Raw genomic sequence first — 27,245 nt, 5'->3', positions numbered from 1 at the left:
TCCAGTGCTTACAGGAGGCAGAAAGAACATCCTCTCATAATAGTGGGCCCAGACCACCACCCTGTCCGTCCATTAAGAAACAGCAAACCACAGCCACGTTTTAATCATTTAATTAACACCTTTGAATGAAACACACACACACAGCTCTTTCATGTGTCTCACTCAGGCTTCAGGGCAGAGGGAATGGATTGTTTGTATAGACATATCAAAGACTCAAAAATTTAAAGAAATATATATATATACTTCTCTCTCTCTAACATTTTTATGGAAATTAAAAATCAGAGGCTTTTGGTCTCTCCATTTGCACTAGGTCAAGCTCATTTATCCCAGAGGACAAAGAAGGGTTGCCTCTTCTAGATCCTCCCTTCTCCTTTGTACTCTGTCCCACCCAGTGGGGAAACAAGCTCAGAAGATTCTAACTGAGGATAAGGAGCTCAAGTAACGTTGGGGGGGGGGGGGAAGAGACACAGAAGTTGGGCTCCCTCCCATCTCCATCTCCAACAGCTCCAAGGCTGCTGCCAGGGCCAGGTTTCTTTCGTGGAGGCTTTGGCCTGGTCTTGGTTCCCAGGGGGCTGGTCAGGAGCTCTGAGCAGAGCAGTGCATACTGACTGACTCTCCTCTTTCCCCGGCTCACTGGACAGGTGCGACATGTACCCAGCAGCCGCTCTCCACTACCCAAAGGGCAAGGGAAACCTTGGTTTACAGAACGCTGGTTTACAGCCACAGGGAGAAGACCACAGTGAGGGAGGGCCCCAGGAACCTGGGCTCTCATACCACATCCCCTGTGTTCCCACCTCTGGTTCTGGGAGGGGTTCAGCCTCTCCACAGAAGCAGCTAAAAGTGAGGTTCCTCAAGCCCAAGTCACTGTTGAGGAAAGAGGATCAGGCCAGAAGGGATGGCCCTGGTGGCAGTCACACTACTGTGAAGGGAGGCACCGGGGCCAGTGGGGAAGCCAGCTTACCTAGATAGGAGGCACAGGCTGAAAATAGGTCATTAAAATTCCTAGAGGAGACCTCAGTAGCAGAAGCTGATGGCCAGGGGGCAATCGCCCAGCCTGCTCCCTAGGAGCACTGAACCCCCTTCACTGACTAGGGAAGAGTCTGGAATAGAATGCACCTTTGGCTTCCTTCCCATCCTTGTCACTCAGCGTCAGCTCCCCCCAGTGAAACCACCTGTGCTGAAAGGCAGCTGCAGAAAGAACATGCACCGAGTAAAGAGAAAGGTCAGAGAATGTAATCTGTAGGGCCAGGTCTGGGCCCACTGCCCAAATAAGCGCTCCCCTGGCCAGACCCTCCACCCGCCTCCCTCAGGGCTTCCTGCACAGCTGAAAGGGACACAGCTTTGCCACAGCCCATGGGCTCCTGCCTCTGAAGTGTTGCGCCTGCCTGCCCACCCCAACCTGATCAAGTGAAACAAGGGGGCAGATGCTTGGCATTACCAAGTGCCCGCTGAGAGGCCTCCCTGTTCTGTCCTCCCACTCTCTGAGGACAGAGCCTGTGGACCTCCTCTCTTCTTCTCCCTCCCACCCCCTCCCTCCTTTGGGCCCAGGCAGTCCCCACTTCTTGTCCCCTGCATGGAGCACCTGGCAGAACTGGAAGGCAGGTGGTTGGTGGTCAGTTGAGGCACAGGAGGGCTAACCCCTGCTGCCCCTTTTGTGCTTTGGAATTCCACAGCCCCGCTCCTACCTCCAGCCTGGAGAAACCTGTGGGAATACAATGACTCGCCCACCTCCAAGAACTAGGAAATGAGCAAACTGGATCGGAGGGAGCAGACTGGTCCCAGCTATGGGCTGGCTACCAGGGACTGATGCTGCCGCCATGTAAACAGGCCCTTAGAATGAGGCTTCATGGGCCCCGGAGGATGGACATGCAGCCACTTGTCAAAAGTGCTTGGATTCTGGACTACAGTATGTGCATGATTTGGACATGGGGGGGGGGGGAGGAAAAATTCATGTGAGGTGCTCTCCTCCCAACCGTGTGCCGCAGGGCCAGCAGGGGGCGCAGCCACCCACTCCCACCAGCTACCTCCTTCAAGATGAGGCTAAGGCCAAGACAAGCAGCAGCTGCCAGAGGGGAATCCATCCAGGGAGGAAAAGGCATGAGCTGGATGACTTGGAGGGCAGGATCAACACCAGGCTTGCATAAATATCGAAGGCTGTGAACGTTAAGGCTGCAGGCATCCTCTCTACTAGGTTAAGTGTCTGCCGTATCGTCTCATCCTTGGAGCTGCTCAGGTCCCTGAGATTGTATTCCTGGGATGGGTCAGCAGTGCCAGTGAGGTGCCTGGCGGTCAGACCAGCTCGTTCTGTGGGTCTGCGGCAGGGGAAAAGAAGGGACATTCAGCAAGGGGCCTCTTGGCTTAGTTCTGGCTACTAAGAGCCCATGGCACATCCTCACCTCCTCAACTGACTGACGCCGGCAGCACCAGCTAGATGTTTTACAAACAATACCTCTGACATGCTAATGTAGGCACCATTGCCCTGCACTTTATGGTGAGGAACTTAAGGCCAGGATGGGTAGATAAAATGGCAAAGTTGGAGTTCAAACTCAGTAGGTCTGACTTCAAAGCCCAACACACCATGCTCCTTCACTAGCTTATCAACGGTGATCGCTCACCCTTCCCAGGCAGCCCGAGACCAGGGAAATCTTAAAGATCCAGTAACAAATTCCCAGTAGTGGGACTTCAGACACCTGCTTCCCAACACCAGTGATGGGGACCCACCCCCACCCCCATCCACCGTACCTGAGCCAGGTGGGCCCAGCTTCTGCTCCTCCAGGCCCACCAGCTGCATGACACTTCCATTCTCTGCCAGCTCCCCCTTAGTCCTGTCTTCAGCATGGAGCCCGTTGGTGGGAGGAGCAGTAAGGGACTCAGCCCGAGGAAAGCTGGGCGAGGTGGATGGCGGGACTCCCACAGAGGGCTTGCGAGCCACGGGTGGGGGAGCTTTAGGTGGCTTCTTTGGGGCTTGGGGCGGCCACTGCTCTGAGATGTTCCGAAGTTCGGCCACCAGATTCCGCTGGAGGTCAGCCTGGGTCTCAGGGGACACTGGCCTCTCCAGCTGCAGCTTCTTGGTGCCCCTGGAGAATATGAAGCTGGCCATAGAGGCAGGGGACTGGGGAGACCGTGGCTCCACCTCAGGCGGTCCATTGGGCTGGGCACTCGCAGGGTCCTTGCTGGCAGCCAGACCGGAGGCCTTGAGTTGGACAGCAGCATGGAGCCCTGAGGAGGGGGCAGGCGCTGGGCTGGCCCGCCCTGACAGGGCCCTTCGTAGCGGCTTCTGGGGGGCTGACGGCCCAGAGGCCGGGGTTGCAGCAGCCGCAGGAGCGCCCACAGAGCGCAGCCGAACCATCTGCAGGAGTGAGGGCGTGACCAGGGGTGCGCCAGCATCCTCCCTGGGAACCCCGCTGCCTTTGCTGCAGCCCACCGGTTCCTTCCGTGGGAGCTTGGCCAAAAGCCCCGAGACAGAACCAGCTGGAGGTGGGGCTGGTGGAGCCGGAGGAGGGTCTGGGGAACCGTGAAGCTGGCTCTGGGAAGAGACAGCAACTGAGAAGGATGAAGCAGCCAGGGATCTAACAGGCTCTGGGGGGCCTGAAGGGCCTGCAGGCTCAGGGCCAGCCACAGAGAAAAAGGCCTCCTCAGGTGGGGGGAAGTCAGCCATGGAAAGGTCCTGCACCTCCGGTGCAGGAGGCGGGGGTGGGGGCCAGTTGGGGTCTTGGAGGGGCTCCTCAGCAGTCTCTGGGGCAGATGGGGCCTCAACGACCTCAGGCTTCTTAGTGGGTGGGGGGGGAGGATGATAAGATGGAGGTGGGGACGGTGGGGGTGACTGGTCTTTGGGGGCACTGGGTGACTCCTGTGGCGGGGTCAGGGAGGTCTGCGGAGTCGGTGGGGACTCGGGACTCATATCAGCAGTAGAGACCGGCCCGGGGACCACAGCAGGAGCGGCAGGAGCGGGGGCAGCTTGTTTAGGACTCTTGGACTTGGAAGGGGGTGGGGAGAAAGGGGCGGGCACCTTGGGGTGAGGAGGTATGGCAAACCTGTCACCCAGGGCAGTCGACATCTGTGTACCAGACCGGTCTGAGGGGGCTGGGTCAGAGGATGAGGAACATAGAGATGTGAGGGAAGAAGAGACAGAGGCCCCAGGGGAACGAAGGGAAGTGACACGGTCTGGTTTAGGGGGTTGGGCCTTGCCTGGGGAAGCAGGGGCCCCTGTTAGACCCTTAGGAGGGAGGGTAGGAGTACCACTTTGGCTCGAGTACCCACTGGAGGGTGACAGCGTCCGTTCTGGGGAGCGTGGGGGACGCCGGGAGCCACCTGGAGACAAGCCAGGCACCCAGGTGCCTGCTGAGTTGGAGGGACACGGAGCTGCCCCCGTCCCTTCTGCCCCACCAGTGGTGGGTGGCCGAGGCAGCTGTTGCTGCTGCTTCCGCTCAGGCCTGGGCGGCAACCCCAAGGGCCCATCGGGTGCTGCTGAGCCCCGCTGATGGAGTGAGTAGGTCCGGCGGGGAGGTGGGGGGGGCCTCTTCAGCTTACGGAGGGACACGCTCCGGCCGGACAGCTGCCCACTGCTCCGAACGCTGACAGTGTCGGAGGCATCGGCGGTGCTGCCCCCGCTGGGAGAGCCCCTCCCACTGCCCGCCTGGGGAGGGGGTGCCGCGCTACTGCTAGCCAGAGAGCCCTCGGGCTGACCCTCAGAGCCACCCTTAGAGGAGAGGGTAGAGCCATCAGACACAATGGTCTCAGAGGACTGAGAGTGGCTCCAGGTGTCACTGGAGGAGGAAGGATGGCGGCTGCGGGGCCGCGGGCTGGAGGCCGAGGAGAAGCGGCCCAGCGAGCGGACAGAGGCCGGGCTGGCCGACAGCAGGCTGCAGCGGCTCAGTGTGCGCAGGCTGCATCGGCCCAGGGCCACCACGTCCACCGTGGGCGGCAAGACAGCATGCGGAATCAGTTTTGACAAGTAGGTGGCCTGGGGCGAGATGGACATGGCTGGGCTCAGGGGTTCTGGAGGCCCTGCCCCTCCTGTCAGTCCGGGCACCGCTAAGGACATGGGCCGGGTCACTGGCGGGGGCCGGGCTCCTGTGGACCGCCCAACGAGGGTGTCATCCCGGTAGACGCGGTCGATGTGGCGCTGCAGCATGGCCTCGGCCTCGGCACCGGCCTGGGCCCGTGCCTCCAGCGCCTGCAGGGACACCCGGGCCCCTGTCCCTGAAGCCGGGCCCGCTGGACGGCCATCCACCGTGGGGATGCGGACGGCATCCCGAGGACCAGGAGGCCGAGGGGTACCTGGTGCCTCACGCTCGTTCCGCAGACCTGCGAGGGACAGGGAGGACCGGGGGGTCAGCGGAGGGTTCAGCCAGAGCTCCCGACTCACCACCACTGCCCTCCTCCCCGCCAGGCTCACCGAGTTCCTTCTGCACGTGCTGCGGCAGTCCCAGCACCGTGCTCCGCCTCTCGCGCCTTCGCCGCCCCGACTTCCCGGACGATTTGGAAAATGAGTCATGGGGTCGGAAGGTGGACCCTGGGGGCCAGTCCAGGGGAGAGAAACCGTTAGAGCAGGTCTCAGGACACATTTTGCAGAGCACTACTTCTGTGGAATCACTAATCAGTGCTCTGCAAAAAAAGATTTCCATAATCAAGGAGGCGTGGGCCAAGCTAGGTTAAACAAAGCTAAACACTTCTTTTCTAGAAGGCTGATAATTTCCAGTGATAATTTCCACTTAGTGAACAATTATTATGTGTTAGCATGCTGAACACTTGGCACTCGTTCCAATAATGTAAGTACTCTTAACCTCATTTCTATAGAACATCAAACCAAAGATCAGAGTAGTTAAGGGTTGGCCCAAGGTCACACAGCTGGGAAGCAGCAACACCAGGCTCAAACCCAGGTTTCCTGACTCCTAACTGTCCTGCTTTGCAGTTAACGTGCAGGGTGAGTCTCCAAGAAAAACGCAGGATACTGTGTTTCCTGGATTCACTGACTCACAGAGCCTTGGGAAATGCCAGATGAAGAGGAAATGGGGCAAGGAGCAGGTGCTGGGACCGAGGTAGCGCCCAATGCCCCCTCCCCCCGCCAGGAATCCCGGCTGGTGAGCAGACACCTTTGCGCTGGATCATCTCTGAGCGGATGGAGAGAGCGTCCTCTGCTGTGGAGCTCTCAGCCGTGTAGGATGTGGTCTGGCTGCAGAAAGAGATGCTGTCTTCATCTGGCCCCATCCGGGAGGACTGTCGAGGGAAGAAGAAGATCAGGCCCCAGCCTCAGACATCCCAGAGGCCTACGTGGGCCTCTGCTGTTGCCTCTTCAGGGCTTCCCTTTGGAACTTTTGACTTGGATTCTCCCCAGCTTCACCTAGCACTGAGCGGGTTATCAGCTGGACGAGCCCTGAGGGGTCATCTAGTCCAGCCCTTCGTGATACAAAAAGGAAACTGAGATCCAAAAGGGTTCAAAGACCATACTTGCCAGAGATTCAGCCGGAAGGGAAAAGCAGAGTCAGGACTGAGCTGGGGGCAGAGCTCACCTGGATGCTCTGGGTGTCTCCATGGTCCCAACCACCTTTATTCAGTTTCTGTTTTTCTGGAAGACACCAGAAAAGTGTGTCGGGCTAGGTCCCTGACCTTGGAGAGCTAAGAGGGATACTGGAGGGGAAGTGAAGGCTACCTTGGTGCTGGAGGGAACGGAGCCCCTCCTGGGCCTGCGTGTGCAGCTCTTCGAGGTGAGGCGGTCGCCCACTGGGGAAGAAGACATTGTCCTGGTGCTCATCCACTACAGACCCTGGCCCCTGGCCAGACCCCACACTTAGACGTTTGTCACTCTCAGCCTTGGCAGAGCCTAGCGGAACGGAGGAGGAAGAGAAGTGAGGCCTGGGGATGCACAGGCTCCACCACAACACACCCCCAGTCCCAAGACTGCACACGGTCCCTGCACACACATGCAAGGCCTGCTTCCCCCAATCTGTAGACACAACCCAGAGTCCTGAGTTATACACGCGATACACACAGCCCCCATGCACATACGCAAACTGTACCCAAGAGTATACATCTGAGCACCCACACCACACAAAGTTCCCCATACCCAGGGCACACAAGCCCACCATATATGCACACAACACCCACAGGCTTCAGGACATACACAAACAGCATCCCAGTATAAACACATCTGGGAACCAACATCGAACACAGGGGCCCCCAGAGAACACAGCCATCCCCTAGGTCTATACACAACAGCTACAGTTCCCATTCTGTACATACACGACTGTGTATCCACATGTCACACAGGGCCCGATGTAAGGCACCCTGTATACACATAGCCCGTAGCAAATACATTGTCTTGCCTCCACACCCCGAGCTTTACTTTACAGAAAAAAACCCACCCCTTTCAAACACCCCCTTGGCCCAGGCCCAGGAAGACACTGTGGGACACCAGGAAAGGGTGTGGGCTTTCAGAGGTCACAACCAGAATTCCCAGGAAGTCCTGGTAGGAGGGACAAATAAGGGACATGGCCTCTTATGTCCCCTACTCACCCATGTGGCTATCCCTTAGAGGAAAGAAGGGGAGGGGAGAAGGCCCTCCTCCGGGCCCCTCTAGCCCCAGACAAGGCAGCTCCAGCCTCTCTTGGGAGAACAGTCCCAGGCATCCCCCTCTCCTGGAGGCCCCAACCCCTGGTGCAAAGGAGCCAGGGATCCATTACAAAGGATCCTGTTACAGGCCCCGCCCATGGGGAAGCTGGTCATCTAATCCTGGGAATAGGGGGCTGTGTCAGCACTTTGCAGCCCCAGCCCCCCTTTTAAATGGAACCCACAACATAAGCAAAAGCGCTGGGAGGGTCATGTGACCTTGGCAGCACCTTGTAGAGAGGGGCAGGAACAAAACAAGCCCTTTAAAGGGCCACGCCCCAGGATGAGGGTCTTCAGCTCAGACACCTGCCCATTTCTTCTTCCCTGGCCCACTCTTCAACAGCCAGCTCCTGCCCAGGGAACCTGCAGGAACCCTACAAGGTCAGAGCTCCTAAGTCTCCCAACAATCCCAATGAGTCTCACCTAATCCCTGCATTTTACAAGTTGGGGAAACAAGATCAATGGAAAGGCTTTGCCTACGGTCATCCAGCAAATCAGAGCCAAGACTAAACTCCAGGTTCCCAGAGGGGACACCTGGACCACACTCCAACCAAGGACATTTGCTTGCCCGCCTCCCCCCCCCCCCGACCACCCCCGGCGAAAGTCCGATAAACCATGGCCCCCATGTCTTAATCCAGGCCTGAAAGCCCAGTTCCTAGAGAAGCAGTAAGCAGGCATAGACCCCGCCCTCCAAAACTTCTCTAGGGGCCCCACCTTGGCCTCTAAACAGCGTTTCAATGATCACACCCCAAATTCCAGGGGCACTACTTTTCTCTCTTCTCTGCTCCCCACATCCCATCCTTCCACACATGCTGATTGACCTGGAAGAGGGTGCCCTGCCTCTCAGAACTGAAGTACTGGGATGTACCCAGTACAGCGTGGGTACCCCTGAAGGGAGGCAGTCTCACCCAAGGGCTGCAGGCTTCAAGGTCAGAGACATCTGGATCCATCCTCCCAAACCCAAGCAGGGCCCAGACAAAGGCAGCGGAAAAGCCGCTGGACAAAGGCACAGGGGAGGACAGGGTAGTCTGGCCTCATTACTGCCCCCCATCCCCCACCCATTAGCCTTCCCCGGCTTTGATCCCCTTTTCACAGAAGGCTCTGGCAAATAGAAGTGTCGGGGTCCTTCTTTTCCCCCTCCCCAGCCACACCCACTCACCCTTCTTCTTAAAGAGCCCGAGGAGCACCGGAAGGCGGCGGCCCAGGAACACCACCATGACTGCGGGCGCCACTCGGGCCGTCCCCTATTCCGACCTCTCCGGAGCGCCGGGCGCCGCCTTCACCGTAACCCAGCACCGAGTGGTGCGAGTCGCCCGCCCAGCTGCAGAGCCAGCGCCAGGCAGGGGAGGGGGAGGGGCTGCTCTCCAGGTCCTCCTCCCACCTGCGCCACTGGTCCCGCCCACCCACCGACCCCGCCCCTCAAGTGGAGTGCAGTAGCAAGAACCATCCCAGATTCTCACGGGGAAACTGAGGCCCCGAGTCTGCAGATGCTCGGCTCTGGTGGAGAGTATGACTAGCAGGGCTGAAGACACTCAGTCCCAGGAGCAGACCATTAACCCGTCCCCAAGTCCTTTACTAAACCATCAGGGGCCAGAGCTATGGCAGGGGTCCCAGCTGCCAGACGGTGGGTGGAAGAGCCACTAAAATACACTTGGCATGATCCCCAAGTCCTCCTGGCTGGTGAGGGTAATTCCCTGGGGAAGGAACTCAGAGGTGGAGCAGCCAGGCAGCCCAGAACTGCCTGTGATGGCAAGTTCACTGACGAAAGCCGCTGGGACACAGCCCAGGACACAGTACTAGGAAGCCAGGGAGATGCCCAGAGCAGAAACACAGTGGCCGGTGGGAACAACTCCTCCTGTGTATGTTTGGGACTTTCTTCCCACTTTGGTCAGGTGGAAGCAGCCCAGAGAAGCACTATGAACTATCCAAGGTCACACAGCAGAGGTAGGCTTCATCGTCCCCCCTCCTGCTCTTCCAGCCCAGGATCCTTCCCACTGCCCTCACTCTGTGACTTGGTGACTCTGATGAATCACCAGGTAGGGAGAACAGAACTAGCCAAGAAACCAGCTCACAGCTGAGGGCAGTAAAAGTGGAAGGTGGGAGGAGGGAACTGGAGGGAAGTCGGGCTCAAGTTCAAATCCAGCTCCATCACACACAAGTCATGACCTCAAATGGAAACAAGGCCAATAAGTCCTCTTTATAAGACAGTTGTACCCATTCATTCAATCAGCAGTATTTATCGAGCTAGTATTGAGAGCTATAGCAAATGGAGAACTTTGTCTTGGTCACCAGTACATCCCTAGCATCTAAATCAGTGCCTGTCACATACTGTGAGTTCAATAAACATTTGATGAATACATGAATGAGGTAGACTAACAATATAATTTTAGATTAGTGAAGACTGGGAAGCTATGATAGAGAAGGGGGTGCCTATAAGAGGCATCAAGGAAAGTCTAAGGAAAGGACATTGGAACCAAGACTTGAAGGAGGAGGAGCCCGCCAGGGCAAGTGCTGGGCACAGAGCCCTAGGGACAGAAGAGCAAGTGTCAGCCTTGAGGCAGGAGTTGGGGGGGGGGGGGTGTCTCCCAGAATAGAAAGGAGGCCAGTGGGGCTGAAATACGGTGAGCAAGGGAGAGAATGACAGGAGCCAGGTCAAGGTGGGGCCCGGTAGGCCATGGCAGAGTCTGGCTTTTATTCAAAGAGCCCCAGGAGGTCAACAATGAAGGTTAAACTGGGTAGGAACAGTGTTAAGAGATCCCCTGGGCAACTCCAAAAAGAGTAGCTGAGAAGGTGGAAGAGAAAGTCTGTGAAGTGCTGTCCCCCAAACTTAACCTCAGGACACTCCTCTCTCACCACACCTTTCTCTCTGAGCCCCTAAGGATCTAAGAATTCACAGTGGCTCTCATGCTGCAAGACCCCTCTGCAGCCCCTTCCCCATTCGCTGCCCCACCTCTCAGACCACTCAGAGGATGAGCCCTTGCTCTCTAGAAAACAAACTTTTATGCAGCTGGATAGTATGTAAATCCACAAATCACTTCAATCTAAACAACAATCCTAAGAAGTGGGCACTTTTTTTTTGAGAGACAGAGAAAAAATGCTGTCATAGTTGGGAAGGGGCAGAGGGAGTGGGACAGAGAATCTTGGGCAGGCTCTGAGCCCAGTGTGGAGCCCGATGCGGGGCTTGACCTCAGGACCTCACGACCTCGAGATCATGACCTGAGCGGAAATCAAGAGTTGGACACTTAACCGACTGTGCCACCCAGGCATCCTGGAAATAGGCCCTTTTGTCCCCCTTTTACAGATGACGAAATGGAGGCTAGAAGGGGCAAGCTGGGAAAGGGCAAGGTGGTATTTGCACTCAGGACAACTGGAATCCAAAAGTTATGCTCTGTCTGCCATGCCAGCTACAAACCCTATCTCCCCTCTGAACAAGGGCTGAGGGACCCTCTCATCCCCAGAAATTCAAAGTTTCTTGGCCACAGCCTCCCCTCTTCCCTCTCTGAGGCCAGACTCACCTGCCCCCTTATTAGTCCCACTCAGACTGAAAAGAGCAATAGGCCTCATACTTGTAGGGTGATTAATGCCAGGTGCTGGGGGAAGGCAGTCTCTGCCCTCCTGGATCTTACAATAGCCCTTGGAGGCAGGTTCTCGAGGATTCTCTCCCATTGTTGATCATGGACCTGTGAGGCTCCGAGAGCTAGGTGACTTCCCAAGCCCTGGCTGGCTCCAAAACTGAAGGCTTTACCCACACAGGACACAGTCATCCTCAGCTACCCGCTAACCAAGGAAACTCAGGGCTGAGCTCCACTCAGGGCATGGGGGAACATCAGCTCAAGGTCTCAGGCCCAAGCTGGCAGTCAGGGCCACAGCTGCAAAGTCCCAGAGGATCCAAGGCTCTCACACTTGATAACATCTGGTTGCTCCAGCAACACCCCTCCCCCCACACCCACAGCTTGGCCAGAGCCTGAGGCCTCTCTGAGCCTCGCAAGGCAAGGCAAGGCTCGGGTCCACACACCTGTGACTTGCTTAGGGTGGAGCTCAGCAACCAGAGTCTCCAGTGGAGGGCAGGGACCTCACAAAGAAACTGGGGCCCAGAGAGTGGAAGGACCTTGCCCAAGGCTGTATTTAGAGCCTTCTGCCCTGGCACAGTCCAGAGGTGCAGCCTGGGGCTGAAGCTCCTGGCTCAGCCTGCAGCCTCCGCCTCCCCTCCTCCCCCACCTGCCGGAGGAAGGAAGCTTCCTGGATCAGAGAAGACACCTTGCTCTCGGCCACACCCCCTAACATGAAGGGCACATCAGGAAGCACACATGCAAGTTTGTGAGCTCAGATATAGTCCAACCAGCAGAAGTATGTGCGCCTGCACCTCCAAAATGTCCCACTGGGCCCCCCCACACACAGGTGGGTGCTCGCAGGACCACGTCCACAAAGCACACCCAGGCCACCCTAGTCCGTGTCCTCACACAGGAGCAGGACCGCAGACTCACGCAGGGCCCAGCCAGGTGGCTGTGTGTACACAAAGGCAGGTGCATGTACCCACCACTGTGGGGCTTTCCTGAGCTTGGGGACAGGGAAGAAAGGGGGAGGGAGCCCCCAACCCCCAAGGCCAAGGGCACATTTGTGCGCATGCGTACACACTGTCTTGGCAACATCCTCCATGGGGTGAGGCCTCAACCTGCCCCATTCCAGAGCAAGGGGCGGGGGTGGTGGCGCGCCCACAGCCAGGCAGGCCTGACTCAGGGGAGAGGACTGACGGGGGGGCCGGGGGGGGCCCCCAACAGCTGCCCAGGTGGCCTTACTCAGGAGCTGGAGCCCTCCAGGCCTGGGCCTGACCCCGCTACCCCACCACATTTGACCACTGGCCAGGCCCGGGAGCCAGGATTCAGGGTGTTCAGAGGTCCTAAGCCCCTCTGTACTGGTGAACAACCCAGGGCCTTCCAATAGGAGCAGAACCCAGAACGTATGGAGATTTTATTCTCCAAGACAAAGGGAAATGAGTATAACAAAAACCTTCACGTGGAAGTTTCTCTTTCTCTTCAGTCTCACAGAACACCCAACAAAAAACCTGAAAGGTATGTCTGACTTCCCTTTTCACAAAGAGCACAAGGAGGCTCCAGGGAAAGTGACTTGCTCAAGGTCACTCAACCAGGAAGTGGCTGAGCCCACAATGGAACTTGGGTCTCACTCCAAACACTGCAATGGTCCTAAGTCCAAGGAAGTTAAGGGATCAGGGGGGCTGCATGCAGCCTCAGTCCCTGCCCAAAGAGGGGGAGCTCTGCACCCCACTTCTGCAGAAGGGAAATCCCCCTCCTACCTCCCCTCAGTGGGAAGCCCCGCCCTAGAGCAGAGCTGCAGAGCTGACAGGCCGGTTTTAAGGTAAATATGGGGGGGGGCAGGGAGTGCCCCAACAAGGAGAGGAGGATCCCATGCCTCAGGCGGCTGCAGGAACCAGCAGTAGTGCAGGGAGGAATTAGCTACAATAATATTAATAAATGTCATAATGAGTTTCCGGGTCAGTATCTGCTCCTGACAATGACATAATAATCTCTCTGGGCCAGGGTGCGAGTCTCAATTTCCAAAAACCCTTTCCTTTGTTCCTTCAAGGCACAATTATCCCTACCTTATATATGGCGGAGAGGCAGCCACGATGAAGTCAAGAGGGGAAAAGCCTGGGAATCAGGAAGCCTGGATTAGAGGCCTTGGACAAATGAATCAGCCTCTCTGGGCCTCAATCTCATCTGTAAAGGACCAACACCTACCTGATGGAGTAGCTGGGAAAGCCAAAGCCACACAACCAAGTGTAAGCACAAAGTGTGGTCCTCAAGGGAGCTTCTGCCTCTCCAGGGTGTAGGGGTGGGTAAAGGTCTCTCTCACGCCCCTCTGCCTTTCTACTGGTAACACGATAATAAACTCACATGTATTGATAGTACCAACTGATTGAGACACACATGATCTCACTAAATCCCCCTTGCCATACAGAGGCACTCCCTCAGGGTCAGTGACTTACCTAAGGTCACACAGCTAGTAACTGGCAGACTCAGGGTGTGTGAACCCAGCTCTGACTGGCTGCAAAATCCTGTTCTTCCCATGCCACCAGAGGCCTCCACTCCCACCCACTTCCGGAGCTCTCTTCAAATCCCAAGTGGCCTTAAGGACCATTATTAAGATAAAGCCTGATAAGGGACACTTTAACAAGAGTTCCCTATCAGCTCCGCAGTGACTTAGTCCTAATCCTCCTGTTTGGGAGGGAAGGGAATTCCAAGCCCAGACCAGAGACCCCAGGGCCCTGGGAGTCAAGAGCCTCAAGGTTTGAGTTCTCACTGCCCCTCAATTGCAGCATGATGCTGAGCCAGTACGTGCCCTTTTCCGAGCCTCAGTTTCTTCATCTATGAGATGGGAGGGTCGGAGAAATGATCTCTAAAGGTCCCTTAGCATGCGGGCTCTGCCCCTAGGAGGGTAGTGTCCCCCACTTTGGGTCAGGGCCTGGGGCAGCAGTGGGGGGGGGGGGTGATCCCTGCGACCAGAGAGGGCTGGGCCAGCCCCTTGTCTGCAAGCCCAAGTTTTCCACAACCAAGTCCAGACACACTGTTGGTCACAATCTCTCCCAGGAAGGGGGAGGAGATGTAGGGAGAAGCTGGGGGGTAGGTGAGTAAGAGGAACAGGACTTTTCCCAGCTGTGGGACCTACCAAAGACCCCTGGTGCTCCAAGTACAGAGGCAGGGGGAGGGATGAAAAGAATTCCAGGTGGTCTGACTCCACCAATGACTTAGTCTATTCCCTCAATCTCCCAATCAGCAAGATGGAAACAATAAATCCCACGGGGGCAGGGGAAGGGGGTGGCTGTGTATAAACCTGACAGTACAATGTCTGGGAAAAAGAGGAGGATCAGGGGCAACTGGGTGGATCAGTCAGTTAAGCATCCGACTTTGGCTTAGGTCATGATCTCCCGGTTCTTGGGTTCAAGCCTGGCATCGGGCTCTGTGCTGACAGCTCAGAGTCTCCCTCTCTCTGCCCCTTGCCCCCACTCATGTTCAGTGTCTCTCTCTCTCAAAAATAAATAAATGTTAAAAAATTAAAAAAAAAAAAAGAGGAGGGTGGTATGGTGGGAGATGCTCCCAGACTCCCAATTCACATCTTTCACCAATCCCCCAAACTTCCCAAGACCAGACGCCAGTGGGCCTGGGGAGGGACGGGGGTGTGGTTGGATTCCTGAGATCCAAGGCCAAACAATCCCAGCAGGTTAGTATCTTTCCAGCAGTGAGAAGGCCTCTCCCTGTCCACCCTTACCATTCCCTTTCATCTAAGGGCATTGATCCAATGGACCAGCCATTCCTTCAATCTCAGTTCTCCTTCCATTTCTCACCTGCTCCCTCTCTGAGCCCTTGGGGGGCTTCGGTGCTCTGTCCTCAACCCCTGCCCCTCTCCCACAGTGCTTCCTCCACTTGTGCTCCCCAAACCCCCAGGGCCTCGGGCTTTCTTTGCCCAGAGGACCTGCAGGCCCCTCAATCATAAGAAGGAACCCATCTATTCCTAAACTGATTAAGGGCACAGCCTTTAAAATTTGATAGGCTTGAGTCTGAATCTCAAAGCTACCTCCTTGCTGAGTGGCCCTGGGGAAGCGACTTCACTTCTCTAAGCTCCAGCTTCCTCATCTGTAAAATGGGAAGGATAATGGCTTCCAGCTTATTTCTATACCTGTTGGGGGACAAATGAATTAACTGACGAAAGGGTTTAGCACAGAACCTCATTTTTATCTCTGAGTTATTATCTCTGTCACCAACCCCCCCAGCAAAGCAGTCTGGAGCATTAAGCCTCCACAGCCCTCTCTGGCCCATACGCCCAACATCTGATTAATCCCAGGTCCTATCACTTCTGCCGCCTCCTCCTCGGTGTGTCTGCAACTGCCACTCCTCTCCACTCCCACAGCCCCCACCCTGTCCCTAGCCCTCACCTCACCACCTCTCCCCTGGATTACTGCAACAGCCTCCAGACTGCTCTCTTGAGCTTCCATTCTCACTGCTCCACCCCCAACCTGTCCTGCCTGCACCTGCCCTGTTCTGGCGCCATCTTCCCAACACAACACTTTCATAGGCTCCTCCCTTGCTCAAACACCTTCACTGGCTCCCTATGGTCTACAGACTCCTGCCCTCTCTGCTTGCCTTGCATCCTTTCCCTCATCCTCTCACAAACTAATCAAATGGATAAGTACTCGAACCCCAGTCCCATACCTGGGCAGAAGCCCAGGCTGAGAAAGCCTTAACAATCCTCAGCACAAGTAAAACCAAAGGGATTTAAGTTTGCATTCACAATGGAATTTCTCTTCCCAGGCACAAGGAAGAAGCCTCAACCAGTTTTCTCTCCTGCCTCCATGCTCAGGTTCAACTCTTGCCTTTGTTCATGGCCATTTCCCAGAGCTGAAGAGCATCCCTGGTCATCTCTCTCTCATTTAATCAACAATCAGGACTCCCTCCAACCCTGTAGTTTCTTCGAAGGCCAAATTAAGACCATCTCTCCAGTTTTCTAAAACTAGCCCCAACCCAAAAGCCTTCTGGATATTCCTCAGCCCCCACACTTACTTCTCTGTTGTCTTGACATTGCTTTCTGGTTTCTTAGGACCACCTTAAAGCCTGGTTGGTGCCTGAGTTGCAGCAGGAACTGTAAGAGCACAGGGACTAGTGGGCAAGAGACTGTAAACCTAGTCCTCTCATCTCTCTCTCTCTCCTACCACAAATGGTCACAAGTCAGCACCCACAGTTGGTTCTCAGGAAACCATCAGATTAGAGTGGCCACGGGAAAGCAGGGGAAGAGCCCTGCACCAGCCCCACCCCTTGGTGCAGAATCTAAGAGAGACAGGTGGTCAGATAGATTTCAGGATTGCTGGGACAGGGAGACTACTGGAGGGTCCTGGAGTCTCTCATCAATCCACTTTCTGAGGAATCCTCAGAGTCTACCAGAACATAATTAACCCTTTTCCTACTGTTATTTTGATCATCACTGTTATTCTTCAAACCGCTACTAGCACATGACCTTAGACAAGCCCACCTTCTCTATCCATAAAATGGCTAGACAGAACCGTAAGGGTCCCCGAAGTCGCCTAAGCTATGCCCCCCTAATTTCACAGACAGGCCCTTCCGTGGGAGCCAGGAGGTCCAGAGGAGTGAAAGCAATCTGCTCAAGGTCACCAGAGCCCATACCAGAGTCACACTGAAAATCCAGACCCCCCAATTCCCAGCACAGGTTCTATCTGTCACCCCCTGCCCCCGTGTGGAGGGATGAGATCATCAGGCTCATTTCAGAACCTCTGGGAATGTGGGCCACCCTGGGAAGACATGGATGGATTCTCCCAGCACAGCCAAAGGAACCCCACCCCACCTTCTCCAAGATTCTTCCACTCCCAAAGGCCAGAAGGAATACCTGCCTCTGTTGGAGATCCCCTTATCTTCCTCAGGGGGAAAAGCAGATCTAACCCCCAGCCCCTACCCCATCTCTGGATTCACCAGGTAAGGGAACTGGCCACCCTCAACAGCCCCTCCTCCAGCAACCCTTGGGACTCTGGGGGATACCCTGAACTGTCGCACCTGCTGGGGGAAACCAGGAATCCTATCTCCCAACCCTAGAGTTGGAAGCCTTCTCCATTCTCCCCCTCCACCCACCCCCCACTTGGAGGCTGGAATGTGACCCGCGGAGGGATCCCGCAGCACGCCGGGAAGGGCTGCGTTCCAGCTCGGTGGCTGCACTGAAAGGGGGGACATGCGGCAGCGACCACGGGAACCGCGGGTAGGGGGAAGGGGGACGACAGGCAGCGGCGACGCAGGTGGGGGTGGGGAGAGAGCCCAAAGAACCAGTCCAACTCCCAATCACGCCAAATGGAGGTGGCCCATAGTCTCCAGCCCCCTGGTTTCCTGCTTCTCTCCTGCACCTTTGTCTCCCGTCCCTCCTGCAAACTTTCAGCCCGTTGGGGGCTAACAAGTGTGAGTGTGTGTGTGTGTGTGTGTGTGTGTGTGTGTAAAAGTGCCTTAGGGTCGGTCTTTGAGCCTGAGTGTGGGAGTCTGGTTGGTTGTGCAGTTCTGAACCCGTGGGTACATCTATGTGCCTAAGACGCTGGGCAACTGTACCTACATGACTGATGTGTGTGTGCGAGTGTGCGAATCTGCGCGTGTGGTATAATTCCTGTGGCTGTGTAAACCGTATACCTAGGTGTATGTACCTGTCTCAGGGTCTGTGCGTTCTACAACGACGCTGTGGGTGTAAACGTGTATGCGATTTTGCGTCTGCATGTCCGTACATTTGAGTGGGTGTTGTGTGTGACTGTGTAAATTGTGAACATGGACGTGCCCGCCCGTGGGTATTCGCATGTACGCGTGTCTCTTTGCGCATGTGAGGGGTGGGGTCTGTGCGGGGGATTCCCGGCCCCCCACACTCACACCCACCAAGCCCCGGGAGGGGGCAGCAGCGGTGGCGGCGGCTGCGGCAGGGAGACCCTCCTCCCCGCCTGCCCCGCCCCCACCCCCGGCCCCTACCTGCCGGCCGCTTCGCCGACCGCCCGAACCGCCAGAAGCTGCGGGCCCGGGGGCCGCTGGGGGCCTTCCTCTTGTGGTGTGAGTTGCCCATGGCGGGCGCGGGAGCCGGCGCGGAAACCCTAGCGCAGCCCAACCAGCCCGGCCGCCGGGCCCGCAGCCCCGGGAGGGAAGCAGAGAGACGCGCGGGCGGCCACCGCAGGCGCCCCCAGCCCCAGCTCAGCCACGCCTCCAGGCTTTGCGGCCAATGGCCGGGCCGGGGGCGGGGACGGTGGAGGGGCGGGGCCTGGCGCGCGTCCCGTAGGCTCCACCCCTCCCGGGACCTGGGAGACCAGCTGAGCCACCCCACCCAGAGCGCTCGGGAAAGGCCGGCGTGTCCAGGTGGGGCAGGCGGGTCGCCAGCTCTCTCAGCCCAGCGGCCGCCTCTCTGAGGACTGCAGTGGCGCCCAGAGAACGAGGGCCAGGTCTCCAGACAAGGGGGGTCCGGAGCCCCGCTGCTGCTGGGGCCCACCAGCCACCACCCCGTGAGTGTCACGTGTCTGTGTGTGTATCTCCTGTCTCTGTGCCTGTGTGTACACATGTATCGATCTGACTGTATTTCTGTCTTAATAGTGTTTCAATAACAACATCCTTTTATATAGCGCTATGTGCTAGGCACTCTGATAAACTGCTTTCATGCCACAAAACAATTTTATAAGGTAGGTAGTTTTATCATCCCCGTTTTACAGATGGGGAAATAGGGGTTCCATGAAGTCAGCTGACTAGCCCAAAGTCGAACATCAGTAAGCTACAGAGCTAGGGCTCAAACCCAGACTGACTCCAATACCCACTGATCCATGCTACTACCCCTACTGTTTATCTGTGCCTCTGCATAACCTTGAAGGAGGGCATGTAATTGGGCATTGGTAACTGTATGCTTGAATGTGGCTGTGTAGTTGTGTACCTGTGTACATACCTGTGACCCTGAACGTGTGGGTTCCTCTGTGTAATCATCCGTGTGCATCTATCCATATCACTGAGTCTGTTTTCAAACATCTGGATATGCGCTTTTGTGTATCCACCTACGTAACTGTGGCAGGCTCTGTCACATTGTGTCTGTGTGTGTAAGTAACGGAGTGTATAGGTAAACATGTGAGGCCACTCATGTGTGTGTGCCCCCCACTCATCTCCCCTTATACAAGTCTTCATCTTTCAAACCTAGGCCTCGCTTCACCTCTTCTAAAAACCTTCCAGGCCGCCAGGCTATCCTCACCTCTGTGTCCTCATAAATGCCCTTGTGCTCAGGGCTCAGCAGCCTAGGCAGTGACTCTCCTTTACCATTGCTCTGCCCTGTCTCTCCTACTAGGGGCAGCATGGTGTAGCAGAGAGACTGCTGGGCTAGAAGTCCAGAGCCTTCAGTTCTAATCCCCATATTGCTCATCCTTTCTGCCACCTGGGTAAGCCCGTCCACTGCACCAAGCTGCCTCTTATGCCCAGTGGCTCCAGGGCACCCTGTCCCTCCCTGCAAAATTGGGGAGTCAAGCCCCACCCTCCTTCAGGTCCATGCCTTGCTAAGAGTTTGCGATTAACAACAGTGCAGTCCCCAAGGGGTTATATTTTATTCATCCACTCATCACGCACACACTATATACCAAGATGTGTGCACCAGGTTCCCGCTTTGCAGAGAAGAGGGTCCTGGCGTCAAAGCTGGGAGACCTCGGAGTATCTGCTAGCCCAATTCCCCTAATTTACAGATGGGGCCCATAAAGGAGAAAGGTGGTATGAAGGAGCAAAGAGAACACTCAAGGGTAACGTCCAGATCTCTTGACATAAGCTGGGCGAGGGTGTATGCAAAGAACTTCAAAGGACGCCTGGAGTGTAGCAGGTGCCTTGGCCTTTGCAGGAGGCTTTGCAGTAACTGCCCTGCCCCCAGGTCAACTCATCTCCCACCACACCCCTCATCAGAGCTCCAGGTGCACAAAACTGCTTGCCACACACACACCCATACACACCTCCAAGCCTTCCCACACGCTTCTTCCTCTTCCACCTTTGCCTGGAAGATTCCTCATTTTCCTCAAGATCCCGGTGGACAGTCTCTTCCTCCAGGAAGTCTTCCTTGCAGCCCTCCTCCCCCAGCTCAGCCCTCTGTGCTCCCACAGGCACTAGTGCTGCACTCTGATAGAACTGATCACACCTCACGGCCCCCCAGCACCCTCTGCAACACCATTCCAACACTCGTCTCGAGACAACAGCTTGGTGTGGTATCTCCCTTTCCAACCAGAAAACAAGTTCCTCGGGGACACTGATCGCCTCCCTCCTCTCAGTAACCCCAAACGCAGCACAGTGTCGGGCACGCAGCACGTCTGCTGTGTGTGGTGTTGAACAGGACCTGGTGGAGGCAGAGACGGTGGGGCTGGCCCGCTGACGTGGAGGAAGGTGGTGATGATGTCACTTAAGTACTGGGAAAGGTGAAGAGGCACCGGCAGGAGAGTCCCAGTCTTACGTTCTTTCACTACAGAGGCTGTGCTTGCTCCAGGATCCTGGAGAAATAGTACTGCCCACAGCCAAGAGCATGAGAGAGCCTGGGGTAGGACTGTGGGAAGACGTAGCTGGTATGGAAGACCAGAACTCCTAGAAACCACAACACTGGGCTGAGCGCCTGGTGACTCTCTTGAACCATGGTGAAGACCTCGCCTAGCTAGAGGCTTGGAGGAGAGGGGTGTCCTAAGCAGACAGGGGGCCCTGTTTGGAGCAGACCCCAGCAGCAGCCTTCTGGGAATTATGCACTGTGCCAGAAAATTTGGGGGTTAAACCCTTCGCAAGCTGAGCTGTGTCTGTCTCCCCTCCATGCCAATCACAGGGCTGGGCACCTTGTGAGTAGGGCTGACAGCCCTTGATGAACCAGCCCCTGGGGGCAGTAAACACAAAAGCACAGAGACAGTGGAGTATACTAATGGGAGAGACCCAACAGCGATTTCACCCCTCCGGCCCATAGTAGCTGCTTCCAACCTGCTTCCAACTTACTTCCTCCCCCAAGTCAGCCAAGGGCCTAGAGGTGGCCGTGGGGTATGCTGGGGTACGCTGGTATGTTGACAGAAGGTGGAGGTGTGGATACCTGCTCTCCCTGCCCCACCACCGTCATGGTGGCCCAAACAATATACAATGCCTCCTCTCATTAGTTTTCATGGGCATGTGACAGGCCAGGAGCAGCTGAGGCAGCTTTGAGGTTTGGGGAGAAGGGGATTTCCAGGGGACAGCTGGGTAAGGGGAGGCTCTCCCTCTGTCCTTTTCTGACAAGAGTGTAGATTTTTCTGGCCACCGGGCTTAGCCACCCCAGTTCAGCAAACTTTGCTGCCAGCCCTGCTTCAGGGGCAGGAGTCGGACAGAATAGTGGGGGGAGGGCCCATCCTAGCCCGAAGGGGATTTCCAGAACACTGGGATGTGTGCCATGGGTGGGGATTTGAGGCCTCCATCAGGAGGGAGAGGGAGAGGCAGCTGGAATGAGCCCCTGAAGGTGTTGGAGGTAAGGGAGGGGGTGGAGCCCTTCTTGGACTCAGCTTCCTGCTCATCTCATCCCACTCCTGGTAGAGGCACCTCTCTGGGGCCGGATTTTCCATTTGAAGTCTGAACAAAGGAGTAGGGAAGCTAAGGTCAGCCTGGCAGGTGAGGGTTCCTGCTCCACCTTTAATGCTGGCTGGCTGTGTGACCTTGAGCAAGACACTTAGTCCTCTGGGCCTCAGCTGCCCATCTGTATGTGCCATTATGGCAGCCTGCGGCATCTCAGGCCATCAACTCTGAGCATCTAGGATCCACAGATGCCCATGCTCTGGGGCCCATATCAGATCACCTAGCTATTACCCAAAGCCACTTTGCACCAGGCCCTGTGCTGGGCAGTGCAGAGGGAAAGGACCATCAACCCAGTCCTGCCCCCAGGGTGTTAAAACTATGAGGTATGGTGATTCCTGCAACCCACAGAACGCAGACAGGCAGCTGGCCCCAGCTCCTTGCAGGTGCCTTGCCTGATTCCAGCACTGCAAATCCCTCAACTCCAGCTTCCTTTCATCCTTCAATTTTTGTTTACATGTCACCTCCTCTGGGAAGCCGTCCCTGATATCCCCCTGGGATCACTGTGCTTCCCTCCTTTGTCACACTTCTTGACCCTTCATTACCTGTTCCGTGTCTGGTTCCTCCCTCAGATTGTGAGGTTCATGAGGACTGGGACCTTGTCTCTCATTCATCCCCAGAACAATGCCTGGCACATAGTATAGGTACTTATTACCCAATATTAAATACTTAATCAATATTTTGAAATACAATAGTGAGGCACCCTCTCCCATCTGGGCCCAAGGCAGATAATGCCCATCCCTTCACAGGGGCCTGGAGGAGGTGGTCCCAGATTCCTCTAAGGAAGTCACTCCCCCATTGGCCGTATCCCACAGCAAAGAGAAACCTACCCCTAACAAATTGGTCCAGGCCCCAGGCTAAGGACACTGAGATGTCCTACCCAAGAAGGTGGCCAGAAAAACATACACTGTCCAATTCCAAATCCCTTAAGCACCCTGTCCTAGTCTGGAGGCAGTAAGTTCCCTGGGGGCCATCACAGAGATGAGAACACTGGTGCCAGGCCTTGAGAGATGAGCAGGAGTTCAGTGGATAGAGAAGTGAAGATATGCACACCCTAAGTAGGGGAGACGGCACATGCAATGGCACAGAATGTGGAAATACATAGAGTGTTTACTGAAAAGCAAACAGACACTCTCCTGTCCTTAGATAGGTAAAGTGTCCATTACCCAAAGTGCCTTAGGGTCCTGACTTTGTTTTGGAGCTCCTCAGGTCCCTTCCTCAGCAGAGAGAGATGGCGTTATTCACACTATTCTCCTGGCCCTCCTTACTATAATATCTAGGCCACTCGGTCCCAATGTCTTGTACATGACCGGCCAAAAGGCAGCCTCTCCTTTCCTGAGCATAGCTCCCACCCTCATGGCCCCAGCCCATCCTTAAACCAGAATTCTAGAGCCAGAGAGGCTGTCAGAGGCCATGAAACCCCATCTTTGTCAAGACGGGGCACGTGTGGCCCACCGTGGGGTGCCACAGAACGTGTACAGAGCACAACTCAAACTCAGGAGTCTCTCCACAACCCCACACCAAGGGCAGTTCTCCCTGAGTGGCCAGAGTTCTTCAGGTGAAGTCTGCTGGACTCGGCAAGGTGGCTCCTGAATTCTTTGAGTACTGAAGTCCTCTAACTCTGATCCCAAGAATGATCCCACTCCCCACCCGGCCACTGTCCACTGCCCGCGAGTAACCTTCTTCGGGAGGGCTACATCCTCCTATGTACTCCTCTCCAGAGTCAGAAACACACCCAGCCTCATACTGTTTTGTTTGGAGACTGTGGCCTCTGGAGGCCGACTGAGTGCTTCTGTCATTCCATGCAGGTGGGGACCTTGCCTGTCTTGTCCCAGGTATCCACGTTACCCTGAACAGTGCCTGACACTACATAGTAAAGGATAGGTCTTTTTCAAATGAATGAAGCCGAGTGACCTATTTTCTCCCCTATAAATGGTAATAACTGCCCACCTCTCAGGCTGTTGTGAGGACAAAGGATAACACTCATAAAGATGCCCAGCCGGGGTCTGCCAGAGAGCAGCCTTCTTGTTACGTCTTCAAGTTCGCCGGCACCCTGCTCTTCTGCGCTGCTCACCTCCTGCAGAGAGCCTCCCCTGATTATCTATTTGGGCTCCAGTCCTGGCATCTGTCCCAGAAACACTTCCTCCCCACATACTTGTCTGGAGTCCAGGTGATATTTCTGGAAAATATGGCTTCTTATTTGTTTACTTTTTCTTATGCCTGAGTCCTCTTGTTGGGCAGAGGTGAGATTCTTTCTGTGGCTCCTGCCTCAATCATCATCACCACTACCACCATGGGCATCTGAGGCGTAACCAAGAGTGGATTTCCAAACATGGACCAGCTAATGTCCAAGTCCTCAGCATCACAACCGCAGAAACTTGCTACCCTCTAGACCTTTCTCCACAGCTTCACAAAGCACTTGCATGGCTGTTATCTAATTGGGTCCCTGAAACACCCCTGTAAAGCCAGGATTTATTATCCCTGTTTTACAGATAAGGAAACTGAGGCTTAGAGGGGTTTAATAATCTGCGGGTGTCACATAGCCTGGGAGGGGCAGCAGAGTTGTCCTGTCAGCCCTGAGCCTATTCCCTCCAGACTGGGTCCTTAGAGCTCAAGTGATTAATAGCGACCCTTTGCATTTTTGTGGTAACTTCACTTTCGCAAAATTTTCACGTCCCCTCTTTTGTTTGAGAATCGTACAGAGACAGAAATCTTGGAGTCACAAACCCACCAAGGCAACATCCAACCAGAGGGTCACCCCTGTGAGAAGGTCCCCTGTCTTCCCTGAGCCAGTAATGGAATCAGTGGGACCACAGAGAAGTTGCTGCCCAACATCACAGGGCTTGCGAGCAACTGAGCCAGGATCTGGACTCTTATTTGCCTGACGCTCATACTCCTCCCACTCTGTCAACTTCCCTTATTTCTCTCTGGACCTCTTCCCTTCTGTAGAATGGGTTGGATGAAAAGATCTTTAAGCCTTACCCCCGGTCTATGTCCCACCTGTATGTCTTATTTATGAAAACGGTACCGGTTGGAGAGGCAGATGGTTGGAGTTCAAATCCGAGTTTGGGCAAATTCAGCACTCACTGTCACTGAGCCTCAAATATTTTTTCATCTGCAAATGGGCTCAAATGAGATAATGGATAAAGGGCTCCTGGCACATTCAGAATAATCAATAATTGTCAGATTTCCTCTCTTTTCTTTCTAAGTCTGTGCAGGGCAGTCCTGGAAGACAAGTGCTCAAAATTCTACTCTAAGCTCAGTTTCCCTATCTTAACTGTAGTGGAGTCGGATTAGGGGAGCCATGACCTGCATCTCTGGGTCTCTGGTTCAGAGACTGGGATGGGGGAGCTTCCCAGCAAAAGCTCCTAACCTCTCAAGAATTTTCTGTATATTCCTCCTTCCCATTTTCCCCAGTCTCCATTCTGAACATTTTCCCCAGAAATAGTTAAGCCTTCTTTGGGCTTCCCCTTCCTGATCAGCAGTGCCAGTGGAGATTAGAGAGATTGGATTCATTTCTCTTAATAAACAGAAAAGAAGTTGGGCCAGGCTGGTGACAAGGAAACAATTGGAATAATAGGAGGTTGGAGCAAAATGGAGCAGGACTTCCTCCAGTCATACCCAGGGCCACCCCCAGACCTGGGGAAACAACAGCCAGGGGCAGGGAGGTGTTTCCCATGCACGTGGGCTCAAATCAGGCCGACTGCTGCCCAGAAAGCCCAGTGCTACTGGATACCAAACACAACGCAGGGGGAGGCCTAGCCACTGAAGCAATGACAGATACCCCAGGAGGTTGGAGCAGGGACTTATAGGATCAGCTTTCCCAGCCCCTGCCTCCAGGCTGGTCTCTGGGGAAATGGGTCCACTTCCCTGGGGTACACCACTAGCTTTCTATCTCCAATCCTCACAGTCTGACCACAATCCATCCTGCTGCAATTCTGACCCAAGCCCTCTTGAGAGGGGGATGACTTCAGACCAAATCCCAGTGGGACAGCCTTAGGACAGACTCGGGCCTCCAGTTGGGAGTACAGAGCCCTTGGAAACACCCTTCACCCAAACCCTCCCTCAGGGCTTGGCCCAGCCATCCCTGCCCCAGCACCCTGACTTCTATTTGTGCCTGGGCCAAAGGGGAGCAGGGCCCTCATCCAAAAGGAAGATCAGGCCGGATGCAATCACACAAGAGGCTTTTCACCCTCTTCCTGACTGACCCCTCAAATGTTCCTTCTAATTCTCCTGCAGAGGAGGTGGTTAAAGGACACTGGGAGGGTAAACACAGATGGGATGGGCCCGCACACACCGCCATTTCCTCACCTCTGGCACTGCAGCAGGAGCCACAGGGAAGGTAGACTTCAGAGCAAGGCAAGCCCCAAGGGAGCCCCACCCTCTTGCAGAGACTCATGCCCTACCCCTCAAACGGGAGACAGAAACAGAGGGGGGAAATGAGAAAAGAACCAAGCAAGTGCCCGAAAGAAAAGTGACCCCAGCAGGGATGAGCCAAGTCAGCCATCCGCCCCCCCCCCCACCTCCCCTCAGGCTGCCCATCCATCAGGCCAGAGAGCCCACAGACAGGGAATTGGCTGTTGTGTTTAAGTACCCGTCACAGCCCAGATACAGCTTCTCCGTTAATTTGGGCCTCAGTTTCCCCCGTCTGTAAGCACGCTTCCAACACTGGCATGTTTCTACCAGGCCTGGGGGAAGGAGTGATGGGGAGGGGCGCCATGGTTCGTTCTCATCCGTGAGCTCACCACCCCAGGAGGTGGATGTTTGCGGTTTGGCCCAGGGGAGTGGTGAGGGGAGCCAGGTGGGAAAAGCTAACACAGTTAAGAACCTAAAGCATGCTATGCCCCACGTTGGGTCCTTTGTGGGGCTGAAACACCTTTTGAGTGCAGTTGACCTTCCAGACCTGGAGGAACCCCCACCAGAGACGCAAGGCCACTTGCCTCTCCCATGGGCCCCAGGCCAGAGCCAAGTCTCTGACCCCCTGACTCAGCAGAGGGCAGAACCTGGGTGAGCCTGGGGGAGGGGGACTGCCTCACCGTCCCAAGAGCCACATTGCCAGCACTTCCTGCTTAAACCAGGAGATTCCTGCCCCAGCCGGGGGTCCCTTCTCTCCAGAACGGGGCCGGGCTGACTCTGGGAGATGCTGGCGGGGTGGGGCGCGCAGAATGGGGGTGCTCGGGCTGAGCCCCGGGCTCTTCGCTCCCCCCCGCCCCAGTGCCTAGAGGCTCACCCCTCCAACGCGCCGCGGACCCCTGGCGGAGCCACCCTGGCCGCACCCTCGGCGCCGCCCCGCGCGCAGCCCAGGTGCCCGGCCGCCTTACCTCGGCCTTTACCCTTGGCCCTCCTGGCCTTGTCGTCAGCCTTCTTGGCCCGGGGGGCGGCCGGTTCGGCGCCCTCGGCCCCCGCCGCCTTCTTCTTGCGCCGCTTGCCCCGCAGCCAGCTGAAGGCGCGCCGGAGGCCGGACGCGCCGGAGCGGGACTTCTTCCTGCGCGGGGGGCCGCCCGGACCCCCCGGCTCGTC

At 55.9% G+C, this 27,245-nt stretch overlaps 1 protein-coding gene across 4 annotated transcripts; it reads right to left on the bottom strand.

Moving 5' to 3' along the window:
- Nucleotides 1-94: 94 nt before the first annotated feature.
- On the bottom strand, nucleotides 95-26,203 carry NHSL3 (NHS like 3). 4 transcript variants are annotated; one of them, XM_040468156.1, is made up of 7 exons: nucleotides 26,037-26,203; nucleotides 6,653-6,823; nucleotides 6,513-6,568; nucleotides 6,096-6,219; nucleotides 5,399-5,515; nucleotides 2,743-5,307; nucleotides 95-2,312 (listed from the first exon to the last, which is right to left on the bottom strand). In XM_040468156.1, exons 1-7 carry the CDS (start codon nucleotides 26,122-26,124, stop codon nucleotides 2,290-2,292), a joined length of 3,144 nt encoding a protein of 1,047 aa, XP_040324090.1. In that variant the 5' UTR covers nucleotides 26,125-26,203; the 3' UTR covers nucleotides 95-2,289. The 4 variants fall into 4 exon arrangements, with proteins under 4 accessions (XP_040324090.1, XP_040324080.1, XP_040324098.1 ...); XM_040468146.1 differs by lacking the exon at nucleotides 26,037-26,203 and adding an exon at nucleotides 18,126-18,311; XM_040468164.1 differs by lacking the exon at nucleotides 26,037-26,203 and adding an exon at nucleotides 8,768-8,917.
- Nucleotides 26,204-27,245: the final 1,042 nt, after the last annotated feature.

Source organism: Herpailurus yagouaroundi, unplaced genomic scaffold (assembly GCF_014898765.1).
Source record: "Herpailurus yagouaroundi ecotype Mexico unplaced genomic scaffold, PumYag 77, whole genome shotgun sequence".
Taxonomy (NCBI): domain Eukaryota; kingdom Metazoa; phylum Chordata; class Mammalia; order Carnivora; family Felidae; genus Herpailurus; species Herpailurus yagouaroundi.
Note: the sequence above shows the minus strand (reverse complement) of the source record. Positions and strands in the feature narration are given on the sequence as shown.

Bases quoted from the DNA above. Each gene is read 5' to 3' on its own strand.
- NHSL3 (XM_040468146.1), bottom strand. From the start codon at position 18,216: ATGGGCAACTCACACCACAAGAGGAAGGCCCCCAGCGGCCCCCGGGCC. The intron at 6,824-18,125 runs GTAGGGGCCGGG...CCGTTCCGCTAG, and splicing joins GTCGGCGAAGCGGCCGGCAG to GCTCTGCCAAGGCTGAGAGT. The intron at 5,308-5,398 runs GTGAGCCTGGCG...TGTCCCTCGCAG, and splicing joins GCACGTGCAGAAGGAACTCG to GTCTGCGGAACGAGCGTGAG.